The sequence below is a fragment of the Drosophila ficusphila genome, unplaced genomic scaffold, assembly GCF_018152265.1.
Source record: "Drosophila ficusphila isolate 14025-0441.05 unplaced genomic scaffold, ASM1815226v1 contig_198, whole genome shotgun sequence".
In the NCBI taxonomy this organism is placed as follows: Eukaryota; Metazoa; Arthropoda; class Insecta; order Diptera; family Drosophilidae; genus Drosophila; species Drosophila ficusphila.
Window position 1 is genome coordinate 12,008,671 of NW_025064092.1, and position 22,946 is coordinate 12,031,616.

Below are 22,946 nucleotides of genomic sequence, written 5' to 3' on the forward strand. Positions count from 1 at the left end.
GCATTGCGACGTTCGCATCCGCAAAACCCAGTAACTCAATCATTTACGAGTTCATTGGCAATCGCAATTGATTTGCATAGGCATTAGCATAATTTATAATTTAAATTCTCCCCCACACTCCGTGTTTCCTCCTTCCAGGAATGGCTATTTGCGACATGCTGACGGTTATATTTCCGGCACCAGGGCTCTGGTACATGTACACATTCGGCAACCACTACAAGCCCCTGCATCCGGTCTCCATGTGTCTGGCCTACAGCATCTTCAACGAGGTAAGTCCACAAAGAGCCCCAGCAGACCCAGCAGACTCAGCATCCCAGGGTGCTTCTTGTTTTCCTTCTCCTTGGATCTGAGGGAACTAACCGCCTTAAAGTCGGAGTGAAAGATTGCAGAGCTGGCAGGGAGAAAGTGGGAAAGAGATTTCATTAAAGTATCTTTCTGTTCTGATGGTGTGGCCTCTTCTCCCTTTGTTTTCCTGCCACCAACTAATTGCCCAGACTGGTCGAAAGAAGCGGGAGGAGCGGAAAACTGTTTGTTTTGGCTTCTGGCCACGTTCCACCCCCGCCAACCTGCCACTCCCCCCAACCAGCCACCCTGCCACTTCAACACCCCACCACCCCACCACCCATCTCCCCTTATGCCCATCAGCCGCGTTAGAGCCACGTTTTCCCGAAAGACGCGACGCTCATTGACCTAAATAAAATGCTCCGCTGGAACGGTGTGCCCCGTCCCTTTCCCGCACTCATTGCCCCTCTCTTTCTCTTCCTTTCTTTCTTTGTCTCTCCGGCTGATGAACGACGCTTTGTTTTGGATCCCGTCGCGTTTGCGTTATCGTTATCGTTATCGCATTTGCTGCCACGTTACGTTCCCCCCATTTGCCGTGATTTCGCCTTTTGTGTGTGTCACTTCTGTCAGCATAATGAAAGAATGAAAAACGCTGCTAGTGCCACTTGCCATTTGCCACCTGCTGCCCCTCGAAGCGGGGAATCCCCATCCCCATCCGCATTCACATCCACATTCACACCCACATTCACAAACACATCCACCCATTCATTCAGCCATTCACAACACTTATTCATTCGAGAGCGCTTTTCCACCATTACCATGCAAACTGCAGGCCTCCCCGCTTTCCAGCTTTTCCCGCCCTTCGCACGTTCTCCTTGATTAATCAACATTTTCAATTTATGGCACTCGAAGGGCGCTGAATGGGGGTCAGGGGTTCAGATGGGGCTCAGATGCTCAGACGAACGGAGGCTCAGGGGGTGGCAAAGCAAAACTGTTTACTCACTTCAATGGAGTAGTGTCAAGCTGATAAAGCCCCGCCCACCCCTTCTCCCTCAGCCATCAGCCATCAGCCATCAGCCATGAGCCATCAGCCCTTGCAAAAGCCAAAAGGCATAGTGGTTTGGTTCACTGAGCAACCCGCATCGCTTCCCAGTTCCCTAAGATTCCCTTTTTAGTTTCGCTATCCTGCAGGATGAGACTTTGGCCTTAGCTTTGATCTGCAGCTCCAGCTGAAATGATCGGGTAGATGCGAGCTGGCATCCCACTCCCTTTTCGAGGCACTCTGGCCCACTGTGCCTCCTCATCGCTGCTACGTGCTGTTAGTGGACTCTCCGGGGATTTGTAGCAGCCATTCCAGATTCCGAACTCCATGCTGGGCTGACTGGCTGGCTGGCTGTCTAGTCGGATTCCGGGGGAATAGCGGACTATCTCTGCGTATGACTGCCATAAAATTCAACTCACATCCTGCGGAGCCGCACTCCTCGTTTCGGTAATAACCGCCAGGCGGCCATTGCAGCCTTCAGCCGCGCTGAAGATTCCGTTTCATTTCATTTCCCCGAATTTATTTGCTCTGGCAGCACGTCCTCCGTTTCTCCATCTCTTCGCTCCAAATGGCGCGCATAATGGGCATGTTAATGTGGAAAGGGGGTAACCGCCTCAATGTAAAGTACCCCGCATCCAGCATCCCGCATCCAGCATCCAGCCGAGTTATCTGGCCATGTCGGTGTAATTGCAGCCCAGTCAGACACATAAACTGGATTAGGCCACAGATTGTGCATTATACGGCCGAGTCGGATGTCAAGTACACGGAATCCCGCCCGTGGAGCGCCTGTCCGCCGCAGGGCCGCACTCATTGCGCTCCGAAATGGAGCAGACACCTGTCCTCCCGTTCAACTGTCCACCTGTCCAGGTGGAGCCGGCAAATGGCCATCCAGCCATCCAGCCAGCCAGTTGCCATTTCCCAGTTGCCAGAATTCCAGATGCCGCATTCCAGACTCCTTGCTTGCGGCTTATGCAGTTAAAGGCCACAAATCCGATTTGGCAGACGAGCTGAGGAATGACTTTGTGGCCAAATGGTGATTCCCTTGCGATGGATATTAAATGCCAAAGCCATAATACGGACCCATTACGAACCCCCTTTATGGTTCTGATAGCAAATGCTGGGCAAACGAAGCCAAGAAGAAATGATTGAAATGTGGATAACACTCCAGCAAGTATTTGTGAGGCCTTCGCATCCAGTAAATTAACTGAGAAAGAATCACCTGCCTCCGTTCTTGCTCACAGTTGCCCCCAAAAGTATGCTGCAAGCCCCGAGTAATTCCAACTGCGACTTCTGCTGCCCCAAAGCCACTTACACACCATAGTACAGTACACTCTCCGCTTTCTGCTTACAGATTATGCCTGCCCTGTGCCACACCATCTCCGTTTGGCTGACTCTGGCCCTCGCCGTGCAAAGGTTAGTATGCAATTAGGCCGATAAGCGAGCCCGCCTTTCGCAGGTTCGCCAGTTGTAACCGAAATGTAACCAAAAATGTGAGTGGCTGACTGACTCTCTGACTGACTAGCTGACTTACTGAATGACTGACTGACTCGTTGACTTGTCAATGGCGGCAATAAATCAGTTCTCGTGTGGGCCAAACTGAGATGTCAATGCCTCGGGCCGAAAACGAGCGAATGGGCTCACCTTGCGCGGCAGACGCTGCGTATGAGTGATGCGAGTTACACTTCAGACAGACAGCGAGCCAGCCAGCCAATCGATTGGGGTCTTTAAACCGAAAACGAAACCGCAACCGAAACTGTTTCTTCCACTAGGGCCATAAATTATAACCACTAATGTGAACAATAAACTAATTTCGAATGGGTAGCATAAATTTGGCCCTGTCCTCGCAAAAAATTGCCTTCGGCTTGGTCGGCTTGGTTGGCTCCACGAAATACGAGTATTCTGGAGATGATGGCGCTGGCCCGGCGCTTTGTTCTATTAACTCATGTGTGGGATCATAAATTTTACAGCTTTGCAAATAAATTCGCAAAGTGGAGTGGTGGCTGAAGAGCGACCAAAAAATAGTCATAAATATTTGGGCCATTATGCGACTTTGGGCCGCTTTCAAGTGGCTGAAACCGAGGAGGGGTGGCTCCCTGGCTCCCTGGCTCCCTGGCTGGGTGGCTTTGCACCAGCAAATAGCTAAATAATATATATATATACTATATATGGAAAAGGCAACAGAGGTAGAGCAGTGGCAAGGGGGAAGGGGGAACGGGGGGAACGGGGGAAGGGGGTAGGGCTCCCTCTAAAATGCGTTGAAAATTGCCCGAGGACAAATAGCACGATAAAAACATTCAGCGTTTATTGTTATTATTGTTGTTGTCGTGGCTGTTGTCAACTTATTGTATTTCAAGTGTTTTTATGGCCCTTTCAGATGGGCGGGGCAGGAGGGAGAGGTGGGGAAGCGGGAAAGTGGGCAAGTGGGTCGCATAATGCTCTCGAGTGCCTCGAATGAACTGAGTGAGTGACACTCTCCATAAAAATTTCATGTAACAAAAAACGTATGATGTATATGATGTATGCATATGTGGGAGGCCTGCACTTTGTACTTTGTACTCGTAAAGTGCCGGCCCATTGGCACACTTTTCAGCAGGCCTTCTGCGGGGGACATTCGTCGAACTATAAATATTTAAGGGCTCCCTTATTAGTTTGGCGATTGAAATCGAACGCCCATCAGTTATTAGTAACAGACCGGAAATATCCTTAGCCTCGCTGCTTAAATGAATTCCGGAGAAGGAGTAAACTCTTGAGGAAATCAAATTAATTGACACTGGCTGGGAGAAACACACTCTGGGAAAAGAAAGGGATTCAGCTTTCAGCTTTTGGCTTGCACCTTCGAAAGTCACTCCGCTGTCAAAACAAGCCTCCACTTAGCCAGTAATCCCACTAAAAGGGTGAAAGGGATATCCTTTGTTTCGTCCTTTCGCAGTCTTATCTCTTGCATAACATCCCACTGAACGACTGAGCGACGTCGCTTCTTCCATGGATGCTGCACTCGATTGACTCGTTGGTCCTTCTTTCTGGCTTCTTTTTCTTTTCTTAAACGGGTTGTGGGGTTTGTTTTTTCAGTGCTTTCCTTTCCTTTGTGGCAGCCTTTTAGGACAAATTAACTAAATGGCCGAGATGACTCAGGCAGAGAACGTAAGCCAGCTAAATGCCATTCATTTATTAATATCAGTTCCGTTTGGGAGCAAACGCCTTCGCCTTCGCCTTCAACTTTAACGAAATCCCCGCTTGACAAAGGTTCGATGAAAGATTGATTGAAAAGCATTTTCAAGTGCCAGCGCAATGGGCGTGGCCATAATTATGCGCATAAATTAGGCCATCACCGAGGACCTTGAGGGCGCCACCCAACCACCAACAAACAACACCCAACCTCCAACCTCCAACCTCCAAGCGAAAGGCCCCAAGCCAGCGACCATCAAAGTTCGTTCAGTTCGGTTTTCTGATTGGAAAATTAAGGGCGGTGGGCGGAGGGCGGTGGGCGGTGGGCGGTATTCGGCCAACTATAATTCGGTGAACTTTCGCACAAGTCGTCGCAGGAAACGAATTTATTCCTCAACAGGACGACGGCCTGACAAATTACTCAAATTATGAAATTACAAAGCGCCAACTTGATTAGCTTTTCAGATGGCCTTTGATTGCATCTTCCCCGGCTTTTCCCTTCCCCGGCTTTTCCACGGCTGCTCCACGGCAACGGAGGAGGGTGGAAATACAAATTGGGATTTCGCCAGTTCGTTGTCACCACATTGCGATCGTAAATTCTCACCTGGGGAAATTGGTTTATCTCTTCCTGGCCGGGGCAACGGCCATAAAATTGTATTAGCCAAATTCAAAGAGCTCGTTACCGGGTCTTAACGTCTGACGGCAGGAGAGGGAAGCATTTGGAAGGGGCTCTATAAGCCGTAAGACACATTACTTGGGCTTAAATCGCAGCTCCTCGCTTGGTTGCTTGAATTGCAAATGTTCGGTGAAATTAGAAAACGAATTGACTGTTTAGGAGACTGATAGGGATCCCCTCCTCTATTCCAATGCCTTCTGTCTGAATCTGAATCTGAATCTGATCCGATCTCTCCGCAGGTACATTTACGTGTGCCACGCCCCCATGGCCAGGACCTGGTGCACGATGCCGCGGGTGCGGCGGTGCACGGCGTACATCGCCCTGCTGGCGCTGCTGCACCAGCTGCCGCGCTTCTTCGACCGCACCTACATGCCGCTGGAGATCGAGTGGAACGGGGAGGCGACCGAGGTGTGCCACCTGGAGACGGCGCTCTGGGTGCACGAGTACATCGGGGTGGACCTGTACTACACGAGCTACTACCTGTTCCGGGTGCTGTTCGTGCACCTGCTGCCGTGCATCATCCTGGTGACCCTGAACATCCTGCTGTTCGCGGCGATGCGGCAGGCGCAGGAGCGGAGGAAGCTGCTCTTCCGCGAGAACAGGAAGAAGGAGTGCAAGAAGCTGCGCGAGACCAACTGCACCACCCTGATGCTGATCGTGGTGGTGTCCGTGTTCCTCCTGGCCGAGATCCCCATCGCCGTGGTCACCGTGATGCACATCGTGAGCTCGCTGATCATCGAGTTCCTCGACTACGGCCTGGCCAACATCTGCATCATGCTGACCAACTTCTTCCTCGTGGTCAGCTACCCGATCAACTTCGGCATCTACTGCGGCATGTCGCGCCAGTTCCGCGAGACCTTCAAGGAGATCTTCCTGGGGCGGCTCATGGCCAAGAAGGACACCTCCACCAAGTACTCCATCGTCAACGGGGCCCGCACCTGCACCAACACCAACGAGACGGTCCTCTAGTAATTGGTGATGTTGGTGCCGCGGCGGGGCAGCAGCGACCACCGACGTGCCACCGCCACCGCCACCACCACCACCACCACTACCAAGTGTGGTGGTGGGTCAGGTGGTTCGGTGGGCGGGGAGCCCCGTCCGCAGCACCAGCATCTGGTAACGCACCACCTGCAGACGCACTCCAATCCCGGCCAGCAGCGGCGGGTCAGCCACGTCGCCATGGAGATCATCGCCGAGGAGCGGAACGTCTAGACCGGAGTGCTGGGATTCAGAGGATTCGGGGGGAGAGCGGATCGGAGCCCCCGCGAGTGTGCAGTTTAGGCTTAGTGTTTAGGTTGGCCCTCTCCCTTCGATAGAGGGAGTCCAGATGGAGGGAGTCCACTTCCCACTTCCCCCAGTTACATGTAGAGGGATTCGAGGGCGAGGCCAACCGGAAAGGTTTCAAATTCAGAGGAAGGAACGGAAGAGGAACGCAGGATTGAAAAGAAGTGGTAGAAGCCAGAGGGATGAGTTCGGATAGCCACGTATCCACAGCCGAAGGCCACTTGAAAACTACAAATAGGATCGTAGGGAAGTCAAACTACTATGTATAATAAGCCTGGATAATGGGTAACACTCACTTGAATCTGTGTGTTTGCTGTGCGTCGATGTCGTATTTCCAGTAGGTGTTCGTGTTCTTCTCGGATAAGGTCATCGGAATCTATGTAATAGGTGATGGAATCGGGAGCTGATAGCTGGCGGGGATTCCCAACAATGGGGAAATATACTGGAGAACAGGAAACCCTTCAACTGAATGCAAGTAATCAATAAAAGTTATTAGTGTTAGCTGCTAAGGCTTCTGTAGGTAGAACGTTATTTTCGGCGGCCTTCGAGCGCCCTTTTGTAAAATATTTTTGTAACCTAATCGGAGTTTTAAGTGTAGCTAGCTGTAGGACTGGAAACTCGTTTAAATTCGTAAACCTTTTGAGCCCCAGCGTTTACCTATTTAAATGAACGGAGAGAAAAACCAAAAACAAAACAGAACTTAAGCTAGTAAATCAGTGGTATCGAATTTCAACCCGACTTAGGCTACGAACCTTTTTTTTCTAGACTTAGGATCAGGATAAACAATTGGAATTCAGTGTTGATATGTGTCAAGTGTTTACAATTACAGTTTGCAGTTTGCAGTTTGCAGTTTCCAGTTTCCAGTTTGAGTGTTTAAAGCGTACAACTAGCTGACTAAGGAACTAATACCCAACTAAGCAACTAAACTGCGACTAAGCCGAGCAGCAATCTCAACAATAACCTCTAAACGTAAATATAGCTGAGGGTCGTCTGCCTGGCGGAACGTGTTAACTATTGATTATTCGTCTGATTTCGAATTGGTTTTGTACATACATTTCGACGGTGCATCCAACAAATAATAAATGAACTAACTAAATGTCACCCCAAAGTGTTTTCCATAATGGAGCGTAATCATCACGTAAGTCCATCCAAATGCCACTTGGAGTATGCGTATTTATTAACTGGCGGTATTAGCTGTTTAAGTGGCTATCCCATCCTGGCACTCGTCACCCAATAAATCCTAGAACAAGCGACACTGCCTGCGATGCCGCGCCGGCGGACAGGAGAAGGCCGCTCGGAAGGGCTCGAACTGGGCCACCGCGTCGTTGACCCTCCTCCTGTCGCTCCCGTGCTCCCGGCTGTTCTCCATCCGACCCTCGTCCGAGCAGAAGAACCTGGCGAAGCTCAGGAAGAACCGCCGCTCCTCATCGTCATCAGCATCTGGATCGGAATGGAGGCGGTAGGCGGAGTGGGCCAGCTGCAGTCCGCTGAGGTCCGCGAACTTCTCGTCCCGCTTCCCCCCGAACTTCCGCCGGAGGCAGCGGAGTTCCCGCTGGAAGCGGTGGTTCCTTTGCAGCTCCCTCTCCACGGCGGCGTTCTCCTTTCCTCGCGCACTGAAGGCCACTCCGTCGGGTCCGAAGCCGTGGCTCAGCTCGTGGCCCAGGACGAAGCCCAGAGCTCCGTAGGTGGCGCTCCTCGGCTGCTCAGAGGAGTAGAGCGGGGGTCCCAGGAGCGAGAGAGGCACGATGAGCAAGTTGTGCTCCACGAGGTAGAAGGGCGAGGCGTAGCTGCCGAAGCGGTTCAGCCCCCCACGGGGAACAGGTCGCTCCCGGAGGCCATCCCCTTCCTCCAGCGACGCCGCTGTCTCAGGGGGCGCAGTGCCGCCCAGAGATTCCCGAAGTAGTCGCTGGGGTCCATCTGGACCTTCTCGTAGTGCCGCTCGATGCGCCGCTCCACGGACTCCGGCGAGCCGCTCCTGGGCAGCACGCTCAGCCGCAGCCGCATCCTGTCGAGCTTCGCCAGCAGGAAGCCCTGCGTGCGCCGCGAGAAGCCGTTCCTGTTCGCCCGCAGCTCCTGGCCGAAGCTCCGCTTGAGCTCCTCGAAGAGCTGCTGCAGGGCGGGCTCCTCCTTCAGCCGCGGGTGGCTCCGCTCCACCAGCCAGGCGGCGGGGTGGCTCATTAGCTGCCTGGCCTGCTCGGCGCACTCGTACCGCTCGATCCTCCAATCCCCAGTCAAGGTGGAGGTGGAATTGGAGGTGGCTCCCTCCTCCAGACTCCGCTTCAGCCTCAGTCTCATTTGGATGTAGGGCAGCAGGAAGGCGGGGCTCAGCTCGGCGAGCAGGCGGGACAGCCGCATTAGGAATCCGCTGGGGGGCCTGGACTTGGGCCAGGGCAGCATCCAGAAGGCGGGCACCCATTCCTGCAGGGAGGTTGAGGAGGAGGAGGAGGCGGGGTCCGTGGTCAGGAACGACTCCAGGCTGCGCACCTCCACCCAGAAGGCCTCCTTGGGGGGTGCGGCGCCAGTGGGCGGGTCCAGCCAGAGGAGGTCGAACTGCTGGCGACTCATTGGCTCCCTGTGGGTCTCCTCCGGATCCCAGTCCTCGTCGCGGGTGAGCAGCTGCAGCCAGGTGTGCGCCCAGTCCTCCATCTCCACCAGGACGCTCAGCCGGAAGGCGGCAGTGAGGGCCACTGTGAGCTCAAGGGGCTCGAGCCGCCCGCTCCGCCTCATCCTCTCCAGGATGGCCAGCACCTGGTCGAGGGTCAGGGGGCGGCGGCAGGAGGCGTAGAAGTCCCTGAGGGGCTGCACGAAGCGTGGCTCCTCCTGCGGTCTCCTGAAAGAAGAAGCCATTCGTTAGTGGAGTGGAGCTCCAAGGTGGCCTGGTTACTCCTGCTCCAGCAAGGCGGCCAGCTTGTCCTGGTAGTCGTAGTCCAGCTGGTCCATCAGGCTCCAGTAGGGATCGCCGGCGTGGGTGCGCGACCAGTTGCCGCAGGCCGCCTTGTACAGGTCCTGGCAGGGATCGAGCCCCTGGATCGGGGGGAAGCCCAGCAGGATGGCCAGAAGAAGGCACTCCCATCGGAGGCAGAAGCGCACTTGGAGAGCCATCTCAGCAGACTGATTGCTCCGGATCGAAGGCACTATGCTAGCTATGACAGCTATGCCAGCTTTGCTATCAGGGCAGCAATCTGAGAGTCTGATCGAGCGATTGCTGTTATCAGCATTGAGTCAACGCCAAGTGGCAAGCTGTGTCTTCTGTCTGGGATGCGATCGGAATGGGAGGGAACAGGGAACAGGGAACAGGGATCAAGGAACAGAGAACCGGGAACAGGGAACAGAGAACCGGGAACAGGGAACTGGTAGCAGGGAACAGAGAACCGGGAACAGGGAACAGGGGACTGAGAACAGGGAACAGGGAACTGGGAACAGTGTGCCGCCACTTAAGCGAACTACCAACAATGCGCGAACCTCGCATTTTTTGTGACGCGGGAAAAGTTTGGCGTGGAAAACACTCTGCAGGCTGCACTTGCGTTTGGGAAACTGCAAACTTTCGCACCGCTTTTCCGGAGTTGTAGAGTGACAGAACCATAGAGCCAAAGAGCCACAGGGGGGAAAGTGCGGAGGCTGCGGCACTCGCTCATTTGTATTTAATGCACTTTGGCCAGAAGCGCCGCTCAGGCGGGCTAAGTGCCCAAATATTTGGCAGAGTTTGCTCGCAGAGGGAAACTTTTCATCAAAGTCATGGGATTTCGGCAACTTTCTGTGCCATACGAGTATATATATATGTATATATATGTCTTGCAACCTGGACAGGACAACCCGACTCAGGCTCAGGCTCAGGTTCAGGTTGAGGCTGAGGTTCTCCGATGAGATGGCAGCAATTTATTACGGGGGACGGGTTAATATCTGTCTGGGAGGAATTTACAATTTTAAGCCTTTGCCTTTGCGTTTGCCCAAAGCGAAGGCCAAGCCTCATTTATTTCACTCAAAATTGATTGACGCCTCCCACACACACACACATACACACACGCACACATGCAGGACCGAATGATGGACAGGCGAAAGGAGACAGTGGGCCCTCGCTGGGAGCGACCCTCTCAAAATGTGACAAGCAGCAGTTGTTAATGATTGCTGTTTCGAGATTTATCTACCATAGGCGGGCCTCACTGTAGCTCACTGTGCGCCATGGAGCCAAAATCAGCAAGGAGACAATGAGCGGGCAGCAGATAATCAATCAGAAAGCTGCTTATTGGCTTTTCAAAATGCGTCTAACAAAATAAATAAGAGTCAGAGCGACAATGTGGCACGTTGTGCCCTGCCCCACCACCACCCGCACCACCACACCCACCCCCACCCCCACTCGAGTGGGGAGTGTCTGCTTTTGGCAACAGAAAGGAAAACAAGTCAAGTTCAATCCAATTTTGGCCGCAGCAGAAACAGAAGCAGAGCAGAGAAACAGGCTGCTGGTCCACTGGCTGACCTAATGCCAATTTAATGCTGCGTGTGGCTTACGAGTGTGTCTGCCGAAGGCCCCATTATCCCCACATCCCCCCCATCCCCCCATGCCAACCCACATGGACATCCCCTTTCCCTCGTGTCTGCCAGATGAGCTCATGGGAGAGCCGCGGGCAGGGGAAGCCTCCATGCCTCCTCCATCCAACGGTGCCCCAGATCGAGGGTGTGGATAATCGAAGGCCGGCTAATTAATACCCGCATAATCCATGCATTCCTTGCTAACAGTTGGTTGGAGAACTAAACTACAAGCTTTTGGGGGTGTGCCACTTCGAAATCGGATTACAATTAGAAAAGTTATGGTTCACATTATAAAATAATGTGGTTTAAGTTTGTCTTTGCTAATAATTACTCTTTTCGAAGCTGGATGATTGGAGTTCGGGTGGCAGATCTCCAGATGAGAAGCTTACCAGCTGTCGGCAAAACCGCATTTCGCAATTAATGGTCGCCGCTTCCGGGAAGCCACCGCGGCATTCGATTCCGCCACCGCATAATTGTGAGAAACACACCGCCGAAATGAATGCCAACTATTCATTTAATTGGCTTTGGATGTGGATGTGGGGTAAGGGGTGAGTTTGGCCACCAAATTATGTAATTATGATAGCATAGGAGTACGAGTATAGGTGGCCTGACTCCCGTGGCATCTTCACATTTGCTCGGGACATCAAAGTTTTTAATGGAATCCGGCGTAAGTCACATTACTGTCTCATTACTGCAGAGAATGTGGACCACCGACTAAAATAAATGTGGCTCGGTAATGTGTCTCGGGCTTTTATTGAGGCTCCAACGACGTTTTCCAGCGGTTGTCTGAGTGCTTCTTCGCCACTTGCCACTTGCCACTTCGGGTTGCATGTTTAATTGCGGGCGAAATTTGTCTTTGTCTGTCCTTTCTGGCAGTTTGGCAGCTTGGCATTTCGGCAGTTCGTTTCAGATTATGGTTATGGTGGCCTCAATTTTTAGTTTCTGTTCTCCTCGGATGGCCATTCAGGCCACAAACATCCAGGAGTCCCCGTAATGCAGTGAAATGCGTAGATGGAATCTATTTCGAGAGCGTGAATGTAACATTGCCCAACTCGTTCCCCGCTCCCAAAAGCATTCCGCCTCCTCCAGTCGGTGATTAATTTCAGTGGAGTTTCGATAAGGGCAGGTGGCAGGTGGCATGTGGCAGGTGGAGCACAATCATGGCCATCCATCATCCCGAAATTGTCCTCGACTATGCGTATTCTGCTCCGATGTGTCAAGCGATGACTCCGCACATTCCGCCTCCCCGAAAACCTATGATAGTGCTCTTCTGGGCCAGCCAAGTGGTAAATTATGCCCGCTCTTCAAGGGGTTCGCAAACCACGAGGACAATGGCCAGCCACTCTGAAAATACTTTCTGAAGCGAATAGTTTTATTTGGAGTTAAGTTTATTTGCTTGAATACTTTAAGACCCATTTAAAACTTCTTTTGACCGCCGAGTTGCTGGGTGAATGCCCCCAAATGAGTGGCGGTCACTCAGTCAGTCAGTCAGTCTCTCAGTGAGTCAGTCAGTCAGTCAGTCATTGGCACCAAAACATATGCACGGGGCGGCTTTAGTGGCTCTAGTGGGATATAGTGGATATAGTCACGAACCCGCAATCAAAGGTGTTTCTAATTTATGAATCCACGCAATTAGCTTTAATAACCTCGACTGTGCCTGTGCCTGTTGGTTTCCCTGTGCCCAAATTAGGTGGACGTATGTGGGCGTGGCAGGCTGTTGACTCGGCATTTGGCATTCATTCGCCTTCATTAGGTCGAATCGAAATGACAAACTGCTTTGCCGCCGGCCAGTGTTCAACAGATGCAGATGATTGTCATAAATTTGGAGGCCGCAAAACGGAATCGAATGGGAAAGCAAGGAGGAAAGGAAAACCCGAGGAGCGGAGGTCGGGAAAACTGGCAGTTAAGTTGGCAAACGAGGCTGGCAAAACAAATGGAGGCTTCAGAGTTTAAGAGTGAGTGCCGTGTGTTGTAAAAGCTATCAAACTCGAGATAAATTGTGTTTTTATAGTACAGTACATGCAGTGTGGTGTGTTTTATTCGGTGAGTGTGCCTAGTCTCTCCACTGGCTGCGTTATCCTCGGCTTTTCACGGCATCGACGGCAACCACAAGGACTTCTCATTAACCCGGAAGAAGTGTTGTGTCTGTTGTAGCCGAAACCGCAGCAAAGAGCCCCCAACCGCAAACTGGATTTGTTTGACTTGAATTCGGTTTGATTGAGGACCACGTTTTAATTAAAGACGATCCACAGCCAAGGAGGCGACTCAAATCGAATCGAATCGAATCGAATCGAAACAAAGTGAAACAAAACAAAACAAAACGAAATGAATCGAAACGAGACGAAAGTTATGCCAGCGAAGTTCGCGACGAGTTCGAGTTGTTGTTTGCCAACTTGGGCCACCGCTACGTATGCGTAATGTGCGTAATTCAATAAACTCATCGCACACCCCCCCTTGTCCCCCCAAGAGAGGGAATCCAGAGCGCAGCCGGCAACTTGACTATGCAATTTCGGTCAATTTGGGCCGGCATCTATCAATTAATTAGTGCTCCGGGGAAAGTTGGACAACGAGGAATTTCATCCACATCGAAAACAACGTGCAGCTCGGCAGTTGTAACTTGAGTTGTTATTACTCGGGCCTCTTGGCGAGCTCTCCCTCCCCGTCGGCGTTGCCGGGACAATGGCCACTAGGAGTAGGCGGAGCGGGAGGGCAATCCGAGAAATTACAGTGGTCATTAGCGGGGATTTTCCACGTTCCGTCGCCCGAGGACATTGAACAGTTAATGATACCTGCAGAGGTATCCTCGAAAGTGGAGAGCCGGAGTCCAGACGACACGCGAAGGAGGACAGGAGTCCTGGGAGTCCGTTGCCTAGTTCCTCTCGCCCTGATTGCCTTGAATATTCCAACGCGAACGGAAGGCAGAAGCTCTGTTCGTTCGGTTTTACTTTAAGTTTATTGCAGTGGAAGTGGGTATAAAAAAAAAATTGGTTGCTTCGGATGCAGTCTGATCTGAAAGCGATCCTTAGACCGCTTAGATGGTGGTTCTGGCGGTGGTGGTGGGGCGACGGGTGGTGCGCTGGGTGGTGGTGCGCCGGGTGGTGCTGCGCCGCGTGGTGCTCCTGGGCGGCACCCTGAGGCAGTCCTGTGGCTTGTCGCCCAGCTGCAGCTGCCCGCAGCGCCTCTTGTCGGTGCGGATCCAGTCTGGAAGGGGATTTGGATCAGGATATGGATCGGGATATGTAGCTGGGACTCTACTCACTGTTCCTCGGCTGGCTGTGGCAGTTCTGGTTGCGCAGCTGGCACTTGTTGGCGAGGACCTTGCACTGGCTGCCGCTCCTGCTGCGCACGCAGATCTGCTGGCTGGGCGGCGAGCGGCGGCAGACGACGGGGCGTGGCGGGCAGGGCTCGTAGCAGGGGCGCCGGTGGGCGGGGCCGTCGCCGCGCACGTTGCGGCACTCGATGTCGCGGGTGTGGCGCACTCCCTCGGGCAGTCGGAGCACGTTGGCCAGCATCAGGTGGCAGATGTTCTCGAAGCGCTGGCACTCGCCGCGCGGCGTCCTGCCGCAAACCCTCGGGCTGCTGCGGGAGCACACCTCCGGGAAGAGGGGGCAGCTGCGCCGGGTGGGGCGGGGCGGTCGTGTGGGGCGGGCGGTGCTCGTCGTCGTCGGCGGTGGGCGTCGGGTGCTCGCCGGGCGGGTGGTGCCGCCGACGCTGGCCACGGCGCACAGGCACAGGAAGGCGATGCCTGGGGAGGATTGCAGGAGGGTTAGTTAGTTAGTGAGTCAGGTGAATCCCAAGTGGAAAATGGAAGGGCGTACCGAGGAGGAGAGTCAGTTGGTGGCTGGCCATTGTCGAGGTTGCTGGCTGTTGTCTTGGAGCTGCAAGAACTTCTGATGCCACCCAATCGGCGGACCTAACTATTTATACCGCCACCCACAAAGGGAATGGGAATGGGAGTGGGAATGGGAGTGGGAATGGGAATAGGAAGCGAGTCCAAGCCATTCTTCGGCGGCACGCGGCGGTGCAGCTTTTGTTTCGGCATTCAGTTGCTTTCGGGGGTCGTCGACCCAAGTGCTCGCCAGCTGCTCAGCTCGGAGTGGGAAGACTACGCTTCTCTGAAAGCGTTTCATCGGAGCGAGGCTACCAAAAGTGAAGTAAATCAAAGTGAAGCGAGTGATTGCAGATCGAAGCCCTGCCAGCCATTCAAACCAGGGAACTGCTGCATTTACTGCCACGTGAAAGTACATTGATGAACTAGTACTTGCTGGTAAAAACAGTGTGCAAACCGAAGTAAATCTGGAACTCAATAAGATTCCCATTCACCCGAAAACAATGGCTCGGCAAACAGAAAACAGAAGGCGCCTGCAAGGCAACACCTGTCCCCAAAAAAGGGGAGCACGCGCTCTAGTGGTATTCCAGCACTATATAAGCTCCGATCGATCACTGGAGAGACATCAATCAAGCACTCCAGCACTCCAGCTATACTTGAGAAGCAACCATGACCAAGCTGAGCCTCTGCATCCTGCTCGTCCTCCTGGCGATCGCCTCCTCGCAGGCGGACGGCGACCTCCGACCCTGCCCCGGCCGCTGCACCGGAAACCCGATCTCCGACGGCAAGAGCGTGTGCATCCGCAACAGGGCCACCAAGGTGTGCACCCGCCTCCCCGCCTGCCGCCTCCGCGAGAAGAACTGCCGCCGCAGGGAGAGCGGCCTGGAGCCGCTGAGGGAGACCTGCATCACCCGCTGCCGCAACATCCCCGGCCGCAGCGGCGTGGGCCAGTGCGCCCCCCGGCTGCGACCACGCCCCCAGGCGGAGGGAAAGCGCACCAGGGAGTGCCAGCGCAGGGCCTGCGTGGACGACAAGGTCGCCGGCTGCTGGCGCGACCAGCAAGGCGCCTGCGTGCTGCAGACCCGCTGCGAGGCCCGCCGGAGGAACTGCGTCCGCGATCCGCTCAACCAGTGGGTGCGCGCCAGCCAGTGGAGCTGCAAGGGCAACGTGGTCGGCGGGGGCGTCCGCCGGTGCCGCACCAGGCCCGTCGTGATCAAGGACTAGGCCAGGAAGGAGGTGCTCCCCCGCAAAGGAAGCGCTCCTAAGGACACCGCTGGACACCCGACCCACTAGGCTTACTGTTTTTTTTTTTCAACCCGTCCTCAACTGGAATCTAATTCCGTGCAAATATAAGTAACCCAGTTCAATTCAAGACTCAAGATTCCCTTTCATTTCTAAAATAAACCTTCTCTTCTGTTTCACTGTAAACTGATGCGTTTATCCCGATAAAGGACTCGGGTTAGTGGAGTGGATAATGCTTTCGATATCGCAGTGAAAACTATTCCCCAAGCAGGTGCAAATAATGCGAGGTGTCCGCGAGCAACCTAAATATTTAAATGGAGCGGATGGTGCCATTAGTTCAGTGCCACGAGCTGCATGTGGGTGTACTAAACGATACTATACTATATAGTATATAGTATGTTCTATATGTTCTATACCAGTATGCCCCCAGTATTCCCAGTAACTCGGTTAAAGTTAGTTGTGCTAATGTTTTCCGATTTCATTATGCGCAGTTAGCGAGGACATGCTGGAATTTGCATTCGAGCACAAAGTGGCAGCGTAGTTTTCATATTTGCACTTTGCCGGCTGTCGGTTGTCGGTTGTTGGTTGTTGGTTGTCGGGTCGAATGGGCCAACATGCTGATAGAACGGGTGGAGCAGCTCCTCCTGCTCATGTTCTCCTCATCCTGCCATCCTCCCATCCTCCCGCGGATCCCTTTTCGTGTCCTCTTGGCAGCCCTCGGCGACAGCAGGTGGCAGCTGCAGCGTGGAGCTGCAGAAAGCGGACTTGCAACAAGTCGGCCTTGCGAGTGCCCTCACAAATGCGAGCGATTTTCACCAGGGAAAACCGCAGAAAAAAGTGGCCTATGTAACCTATGTGTGTAACAAAACTCCGGCTACCAAGGAAGGTTGTAATCCCTCCAAACTGGATTCTATGATTCTGGTGATTCTGGTTCCCGCACTTTCGCACAGGACTCGCTGTGCAGGGCAGCCTGAAAGCTGAAAGGACTGAAAGGACGGGAATAACAGTGAGCCAGTGAGTGGGCGTCCTCCCCAAGTGGGCGTGCCCGTGTACTTAAGCCGGGATAAGGGGATCCGAGAGCCCCGCACAAAGCACAACTCCTCGTGTTTCACTTAACGTAAGCCGGGAAAGCGTCCTCGCGAAGCGGGAGAGCAGGGCTAAGGGTTAAGGGTTAGGGGTTAAGGGTTAACGAAGGCCGCCGCCAAGTGGGAAAGCGAGCTGGTGACATATTATGACGACTTTCGAGGGGATTCGTCGCCGTTTACGCAAGAGGGAAAGTGAGTCAAGTGGCCGACGGAGGAGAGGCGCCATCCGCTGGCAAACAGTAAACAGTATCAGTATGCGCTTTTAAACACAGATTGCTCCGCGTTTAAGCAACGCACGCCAAGGGATCCCGGAGAACTGCAGGGATACAAGGCATCCAGAGAGTGATATCAAAGTCTGCAGGCTAAATAGAGTAAGCACAAAGTGCAGACACACATCCGAGTACTCCCATAATTATAAACTGCTGCGCCAGCGGAAATTGAGGGACAGACGCTCCCGAAACCTTAGCTCCGGCGTCTCCGACGTCTCCGATCCCGGATCCGAATCCGGATAGTGCTCGCAATTTAATTTCCTAGGCAGGACTGGAGCAGCCACAGGATACTCGAGAACTACGTCCGCTGATTGCGCCTCGGAAATGAAATTAGATGAGAGCCAGGCCGAAAGCGAAAGCGAAAGTCGGAAAGGAAAGTGGAAAGTGGAAAGTGCTGGGGACCCTACAAGCATTCGCCCACTGGCTCTCCTAATGAGCCTCCTGTGAAAAGTTGACCGAGTATGTGACCCGACTGGGAAACCCGTTGACAAAGTGTCGCCCCAATATTAATAACTTGCAAATGAGTTCGGCCGCTGCAAAGCCAAACCCCTAATTACTCCCACAGAAAAACTAGGAAATAAGCGGGGAGATATTATGTTATATATGTACATCCGGAATGCAATTTAATCTGATCTGAAATAGCGCAAAATCTCAATCAGGCAAAAGAGTTGAAATAACACAAATTAATTCGTTATGCTAAAAACGCAATCAAATCGACATGCGAAATGCCTGAAAAAACAGAAGCAACGAGGTGTAATCTCGTTTTTTGGGCTTCGTAAAATAATAATTTAATTTGTCAAGCTGAGTTTATTGTTTCAATTTCATACGCTAATATCCCCTGAACATGTGAACCCCTTTTTCCAGGGTATCGGAGCGTTGCTTCCCGATTTTCCCGACCGCTGCCCATCAAAATGTCAAATGTGGCTCGTAATTGGATGCGATAGTGGTCTGATTTGCTTTCTTTAATTGGCTCTGTTCGCTCGCTTCGCATGAAAAATGACTCAAAGCTGACTGAAAACGGCGAAAATGGTAAAACGGTATTATGAAAATAAACAAAACTCGTTTTCATATGCAAAGAGTGTCTCAATCCCCCGCCCTCCGCCCCCTTTCCCTTTTTTTTTAGGGGGCGTGCGTGCATCTGCATACATTTAAACTTTTTACACAATTCCTTGTTTATTTACTTAGTTGTGCTCGTGTTTGTCTTCGCTGTTGTCCCCGTTCACTGAACAAAACCGAAAACAGAAAACAGAGACCAGAAAACAGAAGCTGCCGCCGAAACAAAACATAAACAAAACCGGAGTAAAACATTTTGCATAATTTTTTAATTTACTCTTTCGGCTAAAAATAGCGGGGCCACAAAGCGTTTCTGATTGTTTTATGCTTTTGAAATCGATCTGGCGAGTGGCGAACTGTGGGGAGTGGGGAAGTCCCTTTGTGCGGAGCCCCTTCCCCGATTTGTCACTGCCTTTCCTCCTTTAGGGTTCCTTCTTCCCTTCGGGTAAGCAAGACAAATGGTCGCTCCGCCACTGCGGCTGCATTTAAATGTGGCCGAAACTGGAACTGCAGCTCGGACAGGCTCCAGAGATCCGGGGAGCAGGATAACAGCCGGCACGACGCTGCTTTTTAGTGGTAAGTCATAAATGTCAGGGGCTTCTTATGCCCGAAATCACCCAAAAAACACATACGGGCAGTCATCAATCCACTGAAAGAAATAAGCAAATAACCCACAAAGTAAATCTGTTATTTTTATTTATATATATCATAGTTTAAATGTGAGGTGAACCCGACTCTTTTAAATACATTCCTTATCACTTTAGCTCTGTAAAGTGGGGAAAAGTAACTGATCCATAATTGTATGTTCCGTAACTCACCCAGAACTTCTCGACTGTATTTATTCGACTGACAAATAACTCAAAACGTGATTGATGAAGGTCCTGACACGCTGACACATATAAATGCCTGCAAATGGAGCACGAGACGCTGCCGCTGACGTGTCATGAGGGCCCGGAATTCGCAGTCCGTAGTCAGTAGTCCGTAGTCCGTAGTCCGTAGTTCGTAGTCCGGAACCCATGTAAGGGTACCCGGACCCCCGGATCCGTGTCTCTGTAATCCCCCGCCCCGAAAAGCTTTTGTTTTTGCAATAGGCGTGCGTGATTTTTGCGGCCGCATCATTACTCAACGCCCTAAGTGCTTTTCCTGGGAAATCCAGTGGCGGGGGGCGGAGTTCAACCTGCGAATATTGCCATTCATTCCTGGGCCTAAAATACGTCAACATAGTTTCCAGGGTCCCTCGGAGTTGCCTTCCGAACGGCGAGACAACTTAGTCGGTTGCCGGGGCCAAATGAATGCAATTTGTAGTCCGAGGGCGTTGCGCTCGGGACTTTCATTTACATTAAGTAATTACGTGGAAGCCCTGGAAAATTGCCGAAAAGGGGGAGAGGCGCTAGTTGGGCTGGCGATTCATGTTTAGATTCCGTTCTTATTTTTCCCTCTGCCTGCGCCGACTGACTTCCCATCTTAATTCCTAATCTAGGGCACGATGTTCACGATATTCACGATGTTGAACAAGTTTGATCAAATAAAATGAACGGCATGCAGAGACAAACTAAACAATATTTTTTCAAAATAGGGGATTTATTTATTTAAATAGCGGATAAATACAGACCTTTTTTCTTCTTTTTCTTCCAGGATTCAGTGATCAACAGGGGCAGCTGGAAACCAGAGTGGCAGAGTCTGGCGTGCATGGCAGAGCTTGGGACCAGATTCTTCGAGGAGCAGCGCAGCGTTACACTATACTATAATAATATCAATATATTTCTAATATAGCATAAGAAACAGAATTATTATTTATGTAGAAATCGCATTATTAAAGATTATAAAAACTAACTAATGAAGTTCTTGATTTTTGGGATGTGGGGGATGTTTCGGACAACCAAATTGGTCGATTCTGAAAACCAGATACCAGGCGAACAGAAACGCCTAGCAGGTGGATATCGAGTTTTTTTTTTATAACAGCGATCTTCCGTCAGTAAGCAATCAGTAGCAGAAATCTTCTGTCAGTAAGCAATTGTATGCAGCGATCTTATATCAGTAGCAGAAATCTTCTGTCAGTAAGCAATTAGTAGCATAGAGCTTCTGTCAGTGAGCAACTTTTCCAAAAATTTTGTCCATTTCCACCTACTAATGGATTCTGTTCGCCTGGTACCTAAAAGTGGATTTTCCAATTTGTCCCTTCGAATTCGTTCCGCCAATACCAACATATTCAACCAAACCTCATTTTGAAGTACCAGGCGAACAGAATGCAATAGTAGGTGGTTACTCTTTTTTTTTAATATTTTCAAATTGCCCGCAAAAGTATGCTATAAAAAATAAGCAAGAGCAACACACCGTTTTGTCTACGAGCCCCCATAAGTATTCTACAAATTTGGAAGCCCCTAAGATATGCAACATTTCTTATCAAATTAATTTATATTTTTATTCGAGTTTCAAACCCAGTATTACCAGTGATGCCCATCACAAAATCCCCGTATTTTTCGTAGATCATGCATAGTCAAGTTTCGAACCACGATATTTGATGCCATCCACAGATGAGAATTGTTGCATATCTTAAGGGGCTGCTTATATTGTTGCATATCTTAGGGGGCTGCTTTTTTGATTTCGGATTTTGTAGTTACTTGCTAAGCACTTCTGTTCGCCTGGTATCTAAAATTTGAAAACCTTCCAAATTTCCCATGATAGGCCCCAATAAAACAAACAAAAATTATTTTATATTTTTGTTTTTTATTCTTTTTATAAAGTTCCTTATTGATATATTCTATTATATTATTTCATTATGTTATTTTTTTATTATATTATTATACATTATACTATTATATGTTATAATATTATTATTATTAATACTAAATGCTATAATATTCTTATCCTTATTATTATATTATATTAAATTACACTATTATTATTGATTTATGAATAAAAAAAGAATTCCAGTATATAATAAAATTGATACGTAGCTTCCTTCCTTTGCTTACAGCACTCTTTAAACAGATTACAGGTTCTTATGACAGAGGTTCCGTAAACATATTTGACGTATGGAATGCTGGCTGCTAATTTGTCGCTTCTCTCGGAGTTGTTATCGGCTTATCTCTTCGTTTAAAATTGATGTCTTAACATGGGTCCGTCTTCGCTGATATGTGAGTGCCGGCCATTAGGATCAGTTGACGTATGTTCCACCTCAGGTTCCCGGGGGCCAGAAGGTGGGGCGCTCGTCCTCATTCAGCCCCAGTTGTTCCGGATCTGGAGCGGGGTCCTTTGGCCCAAAACTGCGTGTACAAATTGCCGGCAATTTTGAAACATGACCACCCACTCCCGCTCTGGGAAAAGCCCCCCGCCAGGAGCACCCGTTCCATCCCCAGAGCGATGGCTCCACTTCAAAACTGATGACACTGTCAATTCGGATGGCCCCCGTCGCCGCCATCTGTGGTTTTTGGGTGGTGGGTGCTGTGGGTTGTGTGGGTGTGGCTGGCCATCCCCCCTCCTTTTCGGCCACACTGCGGGCTCCACTCCGCTCCACTTCAGCGGAGCAACTCCCACCCTCCCTGGTGATGCATTGCAATGACACTTTCATGCTTTATCTGCGGCTAGCCTCGCTGTCCATCGAGGACAGAGCGGTAGGCTGGTCCTTCCGAAGGGGATGCCAAGAAGGGATACTCACGTCGAACACCTCGGGAGTTCCGTGCGGGAACGGATCCATTTTCCATGGGCTGCACTCGTACTGCTGGCCTAGAGCCCCCCTTTCTGTGAGCCCCTGCCAGGGGCCGCCGCTCCACTCAGCCGCCGTTCCACGATGTTGTTCGACATAAAAATGCAGTCAACTCACATGAAAAATTTTACTTTTATTACACGCTTTTGTTTATGTGAGTTTTGTATTGGAACATGGCATTTGCACATCATCGGCGTGCGAGTCCTCCCCTTTCGGGTGGGTGTGTGGCATCGGAAATAAAAGTGAAAATGCGATTGCCGGGGACTGGTGGCCCCTGCTGCCCTATTGGCATACAAACTGTGCTCATGACTTGGCGATACTCTAAATAACTCACATTTTGATGACCGACGATGCCAACATCCTGTTCGGATGGACATTCTCTTTGTGGTGGATTTTTTCTGATTTTAAATGGGACTAAAAAGTTACTTCCTTTTGAAGGATACGAAGTTCATATTAGGTATGCTATTTTAGAGCCGTTCCTTCTAATGATAAAATTAAGCTTCGACAAATGAATGCTATTTTCCAGTTCATTACCCCGCAGTTTATCCCCGGACTTAATGGGAGTTTCGGCGAATCCCTGTGGGCTCTGGCCCAAATCGATGGATTTCGGAGGCTTTTCCGAGCTATAGGGAATCGAACCGCATATGATGTTTTACAGGGGCGCCAGTTCGCCTGTTTGCCTGCTTTATTTGGCCTTTATTTCGGCTGCTCATTTTTTCATGGCGCACTTTCGTGCGCTGCAGCAAATTGTTTTAGACGCGACGTGGCCCGTGTCCTTGTAAATCC

The 22,946-nt window shown here is 51.1% G+C and overlaps 4 protein-coding genes across 9 annotated transcripts in view; 2 read left to right on the forward strand and 2 right to left on the reverse strand.

The window, feature by feature from the left end:
• Positions 1-7,550, forward strand: part of LOC108097286 (sex peptide receptor) — a 45,766-nt gene extending 38,216 nt beyond the window's left edge. For all 6 annotated transcript variants that reach the window (XM_017199494.1, XM_017199496.1, XM_017199495.1 and 3 more), the window contains 3 exons: positions 139-269; positions 2,676-2,737; positions 5,405-7,550. In XM_017199494.1, the coding sequence (XP_017054983.1) occupies positions 139-269; positions 2,676-2,737; positions 5,405-6,134 (923 nt within the window). In that variant the 3' untranslated portion in view covers positions 6,135-7,550. The remainder of the gene's footprint in view (positions 1-138; positions 270-2,675; positions 2,738-5,404) is intronic.
• A 38-nt stretch (positions 7,551-7,588) lies between these two features.
• Positions 7,589-9,559, reverse strand: LOC108097285 (phosphate-regulating neutral endopeptidase PHEX). Its single transcript, XM_017199492.2, is given in 3 exon segments — positions 7,589-8,256; positions 8,259-9,279; positions 9,334-9,559. Coding segments are annotated over 3 exon segments (1,806 nt in total). The 5' UTR covers positions 9,552-9,559; the 3' UTR covers positions 7,589-7,689.
• Positions 9,560-13,845: 4,286 nt separating this feature from the next.
• Positions 13,846-15,018, reverse strand: LOC108097001. The gene is given in 5 exon segments (XM_043207405.1): positions 13,846-13,868; positions 14,005-14,086; positions 14,089-14,177; positions 14,236-14,721; positions 14,904-15,018. Coding segments are annotated over 5 exon segments (795 nt in total).
• A 456-nt stretch (positions 15,019-15,474) lies between these two features.
• Positions 15,475-16,029, forward strand: LOC108097096. The gene has a single exon (XM_017199153.1). The coding sequence runs from the start codon at positions 15,475-15,477 to the stop codon at positions 16,027-16,029; it is 555 nt and encodes a 184-aa protein (XP_017054642.1).
• Positions 16,030-22,946: the final 6,917 nt, after the last annotated feature.